Source organism: Cricetulus griseus, chromosome 3, assembly GCF_003668045.3.
Source record: "Cricetulus griseus strain 17A/GY chromosome 3, alternate assembly CriGri-PICRH-1.0, whole genome shotgun sequence".
NCBI lineage: Eukaryota > Metazoa > Chordata > Mammalia > Rodentia > Cricetidae > Cricetulus > Cricetulus griseus.
The window spans coordinates 215,876,777-215,891,129 of record NC_048596.1 but is presented as its reverse complement, the minus strand read 5'-3'; the positions used below and the strand labels follow the sequence as shown (position 1 = coordinate 215,891,129).

The following is a 14,353-nucleotide window of genomic DNA, read 5'->3' as shown; positions in this document are numbered from 1 at the left end:
CTGCAGTGGCCCAACTTCCTACATCTACCTTGTTACAAGCTTCTGGATTAATGCTTCATTTGCTGCTTTTTCTAAAGATCTGTGGCTAAGGAAAACATGCTATGATTTTTTATAGTTAAGGTTATTAAACATCTCAAGTTTCTCCCCAGTAAATGAGCTACACAATGAGCTCCTTTAATAAAACCCGGGTTTATCCTTCATACCAGAACACATAACGTTATGATATAGTTGACATTGTCTCAATACCAAACACATATTCACTTATTCAATCAATTCCACAAACATGTATCACCAACAAACGGGTTAACTGAGGCACCAGCTAGCAATCATGGGAAGTCAGACTCAACTCAGGCACTCTAGTTAGTGTATTAACCATATGGCAAAGAGCCACTTGCTAAGCAAAGTTAAGTATTTGAATGCAGCTGTCATTGTACCCTTCCTCACTGACTCATGTGTCCATTGCCTGCTTCATGCCCTTGCCTAAGATTTGCACTTAGTTCACAGAGATATAACCAGTGTCTCCAAGTTCATTGTCTTCATGTAGCATGAGGAACGAGGGACAGAACCCATGACTTTAGGACTATTCCAACTGCTGCGCAGGCCTAGGTAGCTGACTGAGGGGCAGACAGGTTCTCCCACATTTCTACTCCACCATCTTCATACTCCCTCCTTGAACCAACTGATATTGAAACTGCTTTGCTTTGACCAGAATTTGAACAAATGTACCCAATTTGGGTAAAAACTATTTTCATCATAAAGTCCATTAGTCAAATTTAACTACTGGCTGCTACAACAATTTCATGCTTTTCATTCTCCTCTATTACTTTTTCCACTGGGATGTACTTTTCAGGTAAATTTTATAACAAAGATATGATTAAATAATGCATATTTTCACCCAAATCAGATTTTATAAGCAACTTGTTCTTCTCTATATATTTTCTTTTGAGATATTATCTTTCTCACTTTTAGTTTTTTTTTAAAAAAAAAAAAAAAGAAGTATATGTCTTTCATTTCCCATTATTGCCTACTGGGTTCCTCTTCCCCCCTCCCATCAGTACCTTCCCCTACACGCAGCCTCCTTTCAGTCCCCACCTCCTGTGTGTGCATGTGCGTGCAAGTAAGTGTACGTGTGTGTGTGTGAGTGTGTGAGTGTGTGTGTGTGTGTGTGTGTGTGTGTGTGTGTGTGTGTGTGTGTGTGTACTTAAATCCAGGTTCTTCGTATGAGAGAAAACATGTAATATTCATCCTTCTGAGAATATACTGCCCGTATTTATACCCAGCCATTTCTTTTGTTTTAATGGAGGCTATTTAAAATAGCCTTGTGAAATGGAAATAAAAGATTTTTATAATTATGTTTCTGTTGTATGAACAAACAATATTCAAGGCAAGTATATAATAAAGTTAGAAATAAAAAATAAGGTCAAAATGTTCTTGACCTCAAAAAAGAGGGGCCCACTGGGACTTTGACACTCATAATTGCTCCTAAATTGGATTTGTAATCACTGACTTCTAGTTAGTATTGTTAGTCAAGTTTGGTAGGGAGGATCTTAATAAAAGTGCTCTAGCTTTGAAGGCACTTTTGAGGTCTCTAGGAAGATGTCAATCAAAAAGACTCTGGACTCACAGTGACAGGATTAGCATACATTAATGCAAACATCTTCATCCTCTACCGACCTGGCTGTAGATTTCAGATGCCCTCTTGGCTCGAAGCATATCTGGGATATCCATATTCACCTGCATTCCTTTTCCCTTAATTTCATTCTCTAAGTCTTTCTTATATAGCTTCTAAAAGAACAGAAAATATCTCAGCTCTTTGCTTAACTTTGCAGGACCATGCTGCTATTTACGTGTTTTAACAGAAAAGTGACATTTACTGTCCTACAGGACCTTCAAGTGAGACTTTGTGTCCATACCGTCCTTACCTGGCTTGCCATCTCGGATGCCCTCTTAGCTCTCCGAACATCCAGAGTATCTGCACTGACCTGCATTCCTTTCCCTTTAATTTCTGTCTCCAGGTCTCTTTTATAGTCCTTCTGTAGAAAAGAAAACACACAGTGCTCTGCAATCACTTCAAAATGGTGCTGACAAAAGCATGATGTCATTTTGACATCATGACTACGTGTTCCAGAATTGGGTTAGACCTTATTCTTTTATTTCTTTGTAACAAGATAGAAGTATAATGTGCTACTGCACATTGGTACAGAATCAGGAGGCTCTGTCTACTAAGCTGCATTAAGAAAAAGCACAGGAATAGATTGAGGAAACTTCTATATTCCAATGATAAACTTGAAAATTTATTGGTAACTATATAATTCAGTTGATGATTATCAATAAAGTAACTATGAAATTGTTGTTATTCTTGATTATTGCAACTTACTATACATCCACTGGACTTATGTAATATTGGCCCAAGTCTCTGGACCCTATGGGATTTAAATAAACCATTCTACCCCATCCTTGGTTCTATGTGGTTGGTTCAGAAATAGGTGCACTCACTTCCTTTACCATGAAGTATCTCAGAAGACCCTTTCTTTTTCTTCCTGGATATGAATGACAACAGATTCACCCTGTCTGGTAACTGAGTCAGAAGAGAACTGAACCATACCATCCTTAAGCAATGCGTAACCTTTCCAAATGACTAGGCACATTCTTATAAAGGTGTCACTAGGCAACTCCATCCTTTGTAGGAATAAAACACCTCCAAGTTTGGAAGGCTTAAAACAGCAAATGATAACAGCTTCATTCCAAGAGAACAAACCTAAACTTTTACACAAGAAAGCCCCTGTTCAAGTCCAGTTTGCTGATGTCTCATGGGCTATAGAAAGCCCACAGAAATGGTACAAGCTTGACTGTTGGAGGACACTGGTGTAACAATATATCACATTTACACTATTTTTAAACTCCACGTTGGATATTAAAAACCAATAGCAAAATCCCGAACTTTAGTTGCAAAGGATTTGAGGGCCTGTCTATTTGGTAAAATGGAACATGAGTAACTAAGAGTACCTTGATAACAGCATCTCAGCATCTCCAAAATCTCCTTGGGCCATATGGAACACAGGTGACTCCCCTAAGCCTATTTCCTCCTCAGTTGTCACTAACTAAATTCACACTACTATCCTAGCACATTTTATAAAAGAGAGAGAAAAATTGCAACTAGTATACAAAAATGAGTTATTAAAAAACTCAGCCTACTAAAAAATTGGGCTTATATGTCTCAGAAATCCTGCTACTAGGCAGAAGGTGAAATTCCATAGTCCTTACTCCAGAGGGATGCATTCAGTTGGCTTGAACAGTCATTCCAATGACAAAATTTCAAAGGCTCCTTTTTCTAGCCCTGAGTGGGGGTTGCAATATACTCAAATATGCTAAATTGAGCTATACTGGATGTAGCCTCTAAATCAGAATAAGAAAAAATCATAGAAGTAGGGCTGTTGCGTGAGTTTTAAAAATACACATTAAGAGAGCAAGAATTGAGACAGAATCTGGGCTAAGAATTCACTACAAAGCCATACTATTTCCTACTCCAAACCTCTCCATATTATACTATACTGGCTTTTCAGGCTCTGTCTTGCACTCACATCCCATTATAGAAGCCTCTGACTGCATTTTGACTGTGGCCCCTGGGTGGATCCCAAGACACACCATCTATCATATATCACTCATCTAGCACACACTGATTAATGACTCGTTCCTGGGACCAGAAAGGGAGCCAGCCTACAAGTTTATTAGGAAGAATTTAAATTGGAGGCACATGTGTGGGCTAAAACTATGCCAGGAAAACTCAAGAATTTTGGGGGCACACCAAATTGAGCAAGAGTGTACTGCTCTTACCTGCCCCTCATAAGTGATGGCTACCTAACACTGTGGCGGAATGGCCCCAGCAGGCCAAGAATTTCATACATGCTTTGTGTCAAGGATCAAGGATCAAAGATTCCCTGACGTGGTTCAGTCCCCCAATGTTTGACACAGCTACCCAACTGCTTACCCATCTATCTGTTCACCCCATCTGGACCTGGACCCGATCAGGTCTGTTCTCTGAACCCCATTTGTTCCCTGCTCCTGACCACTCAGAACCCAGTTTTACCTTTACACCTCTTGTCTCTGCAGTTTAATCTCAAATCTGATTTCAACTCTGCTAGCAATTCCACCAGCAGCTCCTTCTCCACATTGATCCAGTTCATTTTTTATCTATACAGACTCTTAGCCCACTTCTAAAACCTCTTAAACTTGGAATTCTGCTGCAGCCTCTTATACTTGATTTCATAAATGTGTATTGTGTAACCATATATGTGTGTGTATATGTATGTATGGTATATAAGAGTTAGCAGTAATTAAGATAGAACAGTAATTAATTAGAATAAAGATCTTTCATTTACCTTGTCCAAGCTACCAAGGTGGGTGGGTTTTATTACAAATTATTGTCATTGAGACTGCTAAACCTTATGAATTTGGTGTTATTCACTGGGGAAAGATACAAGTGAATAACACTGTGTTTCTGACATAGCTCACTCATGACAGCATCAGTGTTGATAATGAACATGGTACCTTAGTTTGGGGCAGGGAAATGTAAATGGATGTGGTATAGCGTCATATGGTGTAACTGATGAGCAGAATCAAGGTGACATCTAAGACTTGTCTGGTACCATTTGAAGAGGCAGAAGAGAGAAGAAGAGGCAAGGGAGAAATTCCGGGTTCTGGTTTTGGCGTGCCATGTTGAGACAACAGAAGTTTCAATGGCTTCCCATTCACATCCACATTATAAAATACATAATTTTTCTTAAAGAGTTGGACTAACTATATGAAGTAATGAAAAAGAATCTGCAATAGTAAATGAAAACAAAAGAAATTATGCAGTATAACTGCTTTTAAGGTTTACTTAAGTCTGTATATACAAGATTATGCTCCCCTATATCTCACACATACAGATCTGGAAGTCTCTACAATAAAGTTCTAAAAATGGCCAATTATTCTGTAAGAGCCAGTGTCACTCCGGAGCAGCCCTAGTGAACCCCCATTACCAAACCTTGAGATCAGCAAGTCACCCTCCTTAATCTGCACCCCAGCTTTCTCTATTTCTTCTATAAAACTGTTCTAAATACTATCAAACTCCAGTGACTTGTCCATACTCTCAGAATGACTGAGAAGATTCAGGAAGCTTGGAACTTCCAGGTCTACCCCTAGAAAATGTGCACATGTTCGGATCCCTCTAGCTTTGTTGTGCCCATGTCTTCATGTGTATTGCATGACAAGAAAGTGGCACTGAATGAATATACATGGTCATTCCAGACATATCATGTCTTCACCCAAAAGCTGACTTTAGAAATCTCAAGTGCAGATAGTGTGACAAAAGATGTCTTCTAAACTCACAATCACCTGGAAACAAAGACTGTACTCACATATTAAAATCTCAACATGTGTTTTCTATGTTTTCCTCAAAACATTGGAAACACAAATATGCCAAGCAGAATATGAGCTATACTCCAGAAAATGCACTAGTATGTATCATACCCTAGACTAACATGAATGTGTTGTAACACAGGAATAAAATGTGTTAGGGTGTGTGTCTGTGCGTGCATGTATCTGTGTGTATTCTATTAAAAACGTCTCTGTCCAAGCTTCCTTTGATGTATTTAAAGTCTATGAGCAAAATGGAAACTATAAATTTTCAAATAAACATCATGATTTGAAATGATTTCCATTCCAAATTGGACCAGCCCACAGTTTGAGAGATTCCATGCACAATCCAGTTGTTGATATGATTTGTTGAGCACAAAAATAGGAGTTTTGAGGTCTGTGTGATCCTCTCCACTCACCTCACTGGCTATCTTGGCAGCTTTTTTGGCACGTTGTATTTCAAGGGTATCGGTGTCAATTTGCATTCCCTTCCCTTTAATCTCTGACTCCAGGTCCTTCTTGTACTCTTTCTATAAAAGCAACATTAAACACAATTTAGTCACCCTGTGGACAACATATACTTGTAGTCAATGATTTAAAGAACAGCTAATGCCGGGCATTGGTGGCACATGCCTTTAATCCCAGCACTTGGGAGGCAGAGGCAGGCGGATCTCTGTGAGTTCGAGGCCAGCCTAGTCTCCAGAGCTAGTGCCAGGATAGGCTCCAAAGCTACACAGAGAAACCCTGTCTCAAAAAACAAAAAAAAAAAAAAAAAAAAAAAAAAAAAACAGCTAAACATTTTTAAATGACCAAAAGAGAGCAGTGAGATGGCTCAATGGATAAAGTACTTGCTATACAAGCATTAGGATTAGACTTTAGTTCCCCCAGAAGCCACGTACACTAGACTAGACAAATCAGTAAGCTCTGGGTTCAGCAGAGACCCTCAAGTTAATAAAGTAAGAGAGCAATAACAAAAGATACACAGGGTCTACCTCTGGCCACATACCATATACATGAACAAACACGCATACATGAATGTCCAACACACACACACACATACACACACATACACACACATACACACACACACACACACACACACACACACACACACACACATACACACACACACACTTAAGAAGACAAAAGAAAAAAGGGTGAATAACCAATGTCCAAGAGAATGGAATGCTTATTACTATGCATAATCACCCAGGGCTAAGTAATTTGGGGAGTATACATAATTAGCACCACTATTCTCACCAGAGACCTTTTTATACTGTCAAAAGAGCAATTGTTGACTGAGAATCTTCATGGAGTACACCATGAACAGACAAAACGATACAGATGGTTTCACACTATAAGAAGAAGACTGACAATGAGGCCAAAGACCTCGGCATCCAAGCCATGTGACACTACAGACGATTCCTACCATTCCTTCTTGTCTATGAAATGGGGATAAGCATCATTCCATAGGAGATGCACAGTGAGGAAAAAGAGGCAGCAAACACAGAGCCCATCATCAGTAGGGCTTAGGAATAGAAGGATGGCTTTCTCTAGTCTTTGTTTCTATATGGCCACTCCAGTCTCTTCCTTTAACCTAAAGCCTGGTTTGTTGCTCTTCCTACTTACCACTCAATATTCAACTGGATCCTACCATTTTAAGTATAAAGTAAACTCTCCAGATATAACAAGATTGATCCTTCAATGTAGACTGACCACATTGTCACACCTAAAGAAGATTGCTCAGGCTACTAGCAGTCTTCCCTGTTTCCATATGAATTTCCACTTATCAATTTCTGTGAAGAATACAAACAGGACTGTTTTCCTTCTTTACCTATGCGTATTTCCTGCTTTTATCTTATTGCTCTAGCCAAACTTTAAGCACTATACTGAACTAGAGAGGAGATAGTAGTCATCTCTGTCTTATTCCTAAGTTTAATGGAATTACTTTGAGGTTTTCATCATTTGGCAGAAATGCTATGTGATGGGGAATGTACTTCTGTGTATGTTTATCTTATTGATTGTTGAGTAAAATACTGTTCGGCCAATGGCAGCAAGTTAGGCAGGACTAGGAGTCAAAGCAAATTCTGGGAAATGTAGTAGAGAAGTGCTGATCCAGGCAGGAAGTGACATAGCGAGGAGACTCATATTTAGCAAGGAGAAACAGGAAAGGCCCCCTTTTCCCTCTCCGCTCTTCCTCCAGTGGAGCAATGTGATCCACCAGCAAGGAGGGACGCCAATAAGGTTTCCAATAAGATAAGTCTTATAAAATATATAGATGTATGATAATTGAGACTGAGCTGAGCTAACAGTCGAGAATCCTAGTCATTGGCCAAGCAGCATTGTACCTAATAGAAGTCTGTGCATTATTCTGTCCATCCATGCGGCATGCAGAACTCGGGCAGCTGACAGAGACCACCCACATGGCGGCAGGGCTCAGGTGGCTTTGGCAGAAAGATTTATCGTAACAGCTATGGGTTTGACATATCTAACAGCCTTGATTATGTTAAGGCATGTTCTCTCCAATCCTGTTGCCTCTAGGACTTTTATTATGAAGGCATGTTACACTTTGTCAAAAGAATTTTCTCCATCTACTATGACCTTATACTTCTTCTTTAAGTCCATTTACAAGTTTTATTACATTTATCAATTTGCATATGTTAAACCATTCCGGCATCTTTGGGATAAAGCCAATTTGGTCATGGTGAATGATATTTTTCATGTGTGCCTATGTTCAGTTTGTTGTGATGTCTCCCTATCATCTCTAGTTTTAGTAATTTGGACCTCCTCTTTCTTTTAGTTAATTTGGCTAAGGTTTGTCAATCTCATTTACCTTTTCAAAGAACCATCTTGTTCATGTTGTTGGTTCTTTGTATTGTCTTGTTTGCATATTTGTCTCTAGTCCTTTAATTTCTGCCCCGGTTTCAATTACTTTTCCCATCTACAGCTTTCAGTTTGGTTTGTTCTTGTTCTCCCAAACTTCTTGAGTACATTATTAAATTATCTATTTAAAGTCCATCTCATTTTTAATGCAAGCACTCAGAGCAATACATTTCCTTTTAAATTTTTTTCATTTTAGCCCAGAGATTTTAGTAAGTTATGCTTTCATTTTTATTTAATTCCAAGACTTTTTTTTATTTCTTCCTTAATTTTCTCAAAAGTTCAAATACTCAACAATAGTTTGATCCCCATGAGTTTGCATATATATTCTGGTGTCTTTTTATTATTTAATTTTTGTTATTTTTGTTATTTATTAACCAACCTTTACTTGATTGAGTCAGATTGAATGCATGGAGTTACTTCAATTATCCTAAATCTGTTAAGATTGGCTTTGTGTATTAATATATTATCTGTTTTAGAGAAACTTCTATGGCATACTGACCAAAAAAATGTGTATTCTGTAGTGTTTAGATAGAATGTTCTGTAAATATCTATCAGGTTCATTTGGCTATGATGCCATTTAGCTTCAATGTTTCTCTGATTATATTCTGTCCATTGGTGAAAGTACATATTGAAGTCACTACTGTAACTTTGCTGGGTTAATCTGTGACTTAATGCCTAGGAGTCTTTGCTTTATAAAACTGGGTGCAGCCAACTTTGGTGGACCAGGTCAAATCCCACAGGAATATTTTGCCTATGACACAGATTTCTCTAAAGACCATTTTCCACCCCACCCCGCCTCCAGAGTATATAGAAAGATTGACTGGGTGGAATTATCTTTAATTTGCTTCCTGGGGAAAGCCTTGCTATGACATGGCTGTTTACCATCATCTACACATACAAGTTGTGTCATATAGAACCTTTGAGGAAGCAGCTGAAAATGTTCCGTTCTGAGAGGCTAAAAACAACAACAAAAAAAAAAATCCACTCACCTCACTAGCCATTTCAGATGCTCGCTTTGCTCTCTGAATATCAAGGACTTCTGAACTAAGTTCCATTCCTTTCCCTTTTATTTCATTTTCCAAATCTTTTTTATATTCTTTCTATAAGTCAAGAATAGAATATTTCATTTGAAGATATCTCAGCAAGTACTTTAGCTTATATGCCAGTTTACGTGTCTTCTAGAGACCACAGACAGGGGAAAATATTGGTAGGAAGGAAAAAATTAGATGCTGGCCATTCTTGCTTTTCCCATAGACATTTAATTTTCTCCTCTATCAAACTCAAGGTGGCATCCACTTTTTCCAGAGTTTCATTCTTTCTGCCAATATCTTTTAGCATTATATTGAACTTCTTTAAAGAGATAACTTCCCTTTAAGTGTTGGAGAAAATGTTAAGAACAAATTTGCTTCTTATTATTTGAAGTGATTTTGAAAATACCTACTTAATGTGGATTTCCAAAAGAACATACGGGGAAAAAATTACAAAACCAAAGGTTGCTGTAGCCAGAGGTATTTTAAGTTTGTATTTTATTCAAAGATCTGTTTAAAAAATAGAACGCCAAATAACTTCCTGAAAATTGTTGACATAGATTTTGAATGTCTATCTTAATATCATATTTTTATTTTTTAGTGTTTCATACAGTCCAGGTTGGCCTAGAAATCTCTACATAGACAAACATAACCTTGACGTTCTGATTTTTCTCCCCCTACCTTCTGAGTTCTGGGATTATAGGTATGTACTACCACACCCAATTAAGGTGGTACTGGGATAGAACCCAGGGCTTCCTGCATGCTAGGCAAGCTCTGTCAACTGAGCTACATCCCAGCCTTTGATACTATATTTTAAGTAGGCACAGCTGCTTTACAGACTCTTGTGTATAAATCATTCTCTACTGACAAACTACTTATTTCCTTATTTACTTGCATTATAAAACAATATCTTATTCCATCGAACCAAGTTTCACCTTATGACAATAAAAATTATAATTCCCTTTAATGATAAGAAATCAGGTTCCAGTTAATTCTGAAGTTCCTGTCATGTTAAATACACCACCCACATAACAAATCAATAAATTTCCTTGATTTCTCATTCAAACAATAGCTTTAGGGGACTTTATCAAGCCTTCCTGTGATTTTGGAAATAGTTCTCAGTCAAATGACCTTGATGAAAGTCACAGCCTTTCTACTCATTTGGTCATGTGACCTTTAGGAGATCTTTGAATAACTTAGTCTCCTTTTCCATCTTGATGGAAAGAAATAAGATAAATGCCCTATTAATGCCAAAGGGCAATGGAGGAAAGTCAGGCAAACTTTTGGAGTAGCCAAAGGCGTTACATAAAACATACATTTTAAAATATAAAGTGACACTTTGGAGACTCTATATAGCAATATAAAACCATAAAGTACCCAGCATAGTATCCATTTACAGTTAAGGGCTTATATGAAGAAATTTGTAATTGTATTAAGTAATGAAGTGGCTTTTTCAATTAGATATCTCTATATAACTAACTAAAAGATTAGCCGTCATGGATGAAATACTTGTGTTCCTTTAAAATCCATGTGTTGAAGCCCTGGCACCTTTAGGAGGTAACTAGGTTTGGTGAGGTTAGAGGGTAAGTCCCAAGATGAGACTAAATGCTCCACAGAAAAAGAGAGCAGAGGCACTTTCTTCCTCTGCTGTGGTGACAGAGTCAGCAAGCAGTCATTGACAAGCAAGAACAGAGCTCTCTCTCACCTGGAGCCAAATCCACCAGCACATTGATTTGAGGCTTGGTTTTAAGAAGCAGGAGAACTGCCTGATTTGAAACCACTCAGTCTACAACATTTTGTTATAATAGCCCCAACTTGCCCCAACTACTAATGAGTAGTTTGGTGGGCCGTTTCCTGCCCAGTTCAGACCTTCAGAATCCTAAGACCAAAATGTAATCAACTGAATCTAGCTGTGTTTTAATTATCAGAAACTCATAGCATTATTGTTCTGCATACTTCCTTCAAAAGAACTAGGGTAATATTTTCCCCATTAAGAAAGAAGAAAAGACAGAACTGTGCTGTTTTTCTGGGATTTTGTTTTTTACTTTTCTTTTTTTAAATGGAGAGTGCTGGATGTCTCTACAATTTTGTTCAAATGACTGCAGAACCTGGAAAAGCTGTTGCTGCTATTGATGCATAACATACTGCCATTATTGGTCTTTTTATATAAATATAAATATATATACATATATAATTTGAAAAACAAGAAAGAAGAAAAGATTAAAAGAAAGGGACTAATCTCACTTCCTCATCTGTATGCAAATGATTGGAAGATCAGGCTTCAGGAACACAAAGAGGATGATAGTTTTAAGATATAGAATAGTAACAGGACACTCCCATTTATTTGTTATCAGTTTCAAAGAAAAACAGAAAGAATAAGAGGTGACAAAAAACACAGCACAAGAGAATTCCTATAGAAGTTAAATGGCTATTCTAGGGAATTCCAGTAATTTCTGATGCCGCTTAAATGGGAAAGGCCAGCTGTCATTTCCTTATTAAAAGTTCATGACGAGATGCCTCCAAATGGAAATCATGCTTCAATTCCTTCCACTGGCTTAAGACATTTCTTTCAAAGGAATAATTTCTTTGATTCAAAAATTTAGAATAAGATGGGATTTCATTTTTTAATACTCTACTTATACATTATATTCTAGATCACATTAGCATATAATCATGTAAATGAGCATATCACAGTAGAATCAGAAGAGCTCTAAGTTAACTTTGAGCCACTTGGAGGAAATGGATTAATTTTTTAAAGTGTTGATGTACAAGTATGTCTTGATTTATTAAAGTTATGACATTTAATATTCAACAAATTTAATATCTTAATTTTGAGCGAAATTTTAATTAGGATTTCAAGAAGAGTTCTATGAAGATAAAAGCAAAACACAGCAATGAAGTACTCTGCTCCATGCGCTAATTCCAATTTTTCCCTACATAGCAGAGAAAGAACTTTTGAATAAATCATATATTCAGACTTTCCCAAGTGAGTACCTCATTTCTGACATCAAATGTCATGATGCCACAGGGAAACTACCCAAAAGGCTGGAGGGATGGCTCAGAAGTTAAGAGCATGAACTGCTCTTCCAGAGGACCTGACTTAAGTTTCCAGTTTGGGTGTGCAAGCCTTCAACTCTAGAAGACCCAATGCTCTCCTCTGGCCTCCACAGATACTTCACTCATGAACACAAATCCACACATGAACACATAATTAAAAATTAAGATTAAAATTTTGAATTAAAGCTGAGTGTAGAATTTGTTTTATGATAACTAAACTTAAGAGAATTCAAAGAATTGGTTTTCTCAGCCTGGAAATTGTGGCACATTCCTTTAATCTCAGCATTCAGGAAGGCTGAGACTGGCAGAGCTCTTGAATTCAAGGCCAGCCTGATTTAAAAAGTTAGTTCCAGGACAGCCAAGGATGCTGCTACACAGAGAAACACTGTCTCAAAAAAAAAAAAAAAAAAAAAAAAAAAAAAAAAAAAACCAAAGGGAAAAAAAAAAGGAAAAGAAAAAGAAAAGTGTGTTTCTAAGAACAAGGCTTAGCCTTTCACTCCAGGTGTGTTTATCCTTGAGATTTCCCCAAATGTGGAAAACTCAACTGCATACTCAGTGGTAGTGAGGTACTATATATAATTCACCTCTCAAAAAAAAAAAAAAAAAAATATATATATGTATGTATGTATGTATATGTGTGTAAATCCATGTATATTATCATATTATATATACTATAAATATGTAGTTTATATAGTATAAAATTATATATAATTATATATATGGATGTATGAGTTATAGAATCATGTTTTCATCTAATTTTTTTTATAAATCTAGCTGCTATGAAACTCTAAAACTCTCTACCCACAAAGCTTCTAAGCTAGAATCACAGTTCAAAAGCAGAATAATTTTCAAGTTTTTCCAGAAAATCTAGATAACTTTTTCCTTCAATGGCAAATAGACATATTAACTTACACTTCCCTATGTTAAAACACAAGCTCTGTTAGTGAAGGCCAGAATAAAGAGTTCACGTCCCAAATATGCAATTAGTAGAGAATTGCTAAGTAGATGTTTCTGGAGTCACTTCCTTAGTTTTACTCTTTTGTGACATATAATATAATCGTCCAAGGCCATACCTCCCTCATTAAGTTGGTGATGTACTTCACATGTAGAAATTCAGGAGTCTTGTCTAAATCCAGTGAGGACCTTCCTTTAATCTCCTTCTCAAAATCTTCTTTGTAAACTTTCTGTCAAATAAGACCACATCATATTCAATGTAGGGAACTCTAGTAAGTATAAAAAAAAAAAACTATGAGAACAAGCATTCATTCTCAGAACAAAACTAGTGTTTTCTCATATAATTCTACCATCTAGTCTTTATTATTTTTAATAAACTTTATTACAAAAAGCTTGCAAATAAATAAAAGCAACCTCATACACCAAAATTAAGCAGTCTTCTTAACAACAGAATAATAATTTCAGTTTTGGCAATTACATGATGTAGGTGAAGACTTCCTGTTGGGACTACCAGTTAGCTCTGTCCCACCAGCTAGATCCCAAATAACCACACAGAGACTTAATATCAATTATAAATGCAAAGCTGGTAGCTTAGGCTTGTAACTAACTAGCTCCTACAACTTAAATCAACCAATTTTTTTATTCCTTTACTTGCTGCCATGTGGCTCACAACAACACAACTCTTCCATTGAAGAACAGAGTCACCAAGAAGCCTCTCATGCTCAGAGGAAGGTGCTCAATGTCTTATGTGACTACTCCATTTTACAGGAAGAATACAGTGCGCTCTCTGACTGGATCATCTGATGACTTCACTCAAGAGGAAGTTTAGCTCATCCCCTTGAACGAAATCTGGTGGTGTAGAAGCCAATTCAAACTCTCCAGAATGATAAATGCTCCAGACCCACTATCCTTCTCAAAGGCAGTCTTTTGTGAATCTGGGAGAACCAACTTTAAAATGAACCAAATGAACAGGAAATGGGTGATACTGTTGCTTTGTGACTTGAGCACTGAGAGTATTTCTTTGTAGATTTCTC

At 37.1% G+C, this 14,353-nt stretch overlaps 1 protein-coding gene across 4 annotated transcripts in view; it reads right to left on the bottom strand.

The window, feature by feature from the left end:
• The window catches only part of Nebulette (LIM zinc-binding domain-containing Nebulette), a 359,562-nt gene that overhangs the window by 42,349 nt on the left and 302,860 nt on the right, over positions 1-14,353 (bottom strand). Inside the window, exons 11-15 of one of the 4 annotated variants that reach the window (XM_035441480.1) lie at positions 13,439-13,549; positions 9,270-9,380; positions 5,817-5,927; positions 1,923-2,033; positions 1,675-1,785 (exon numbers count right to left, since the gene is read on the bottom strand). The exons of the other annotated variants lie outside the window; for them this stretch is intronic. Coding sequence (XP_035297371.1) covers positions 1,675-1,785; positions 1,923-2,033; positions 5,817-5,927; positions 9,270-9,380; positions 13,439-13,549 — 555 coding nt within the window. The remainder of the gene's footprint in view (positions 1-1,674; positions 1,786-1,922; positions 2,034-5,816; positions 5,928-9,269; positions 9,381-13,438; positions 13,550-14,353) is intronic. 4 annotated transcript variants of the gene reach the window in all.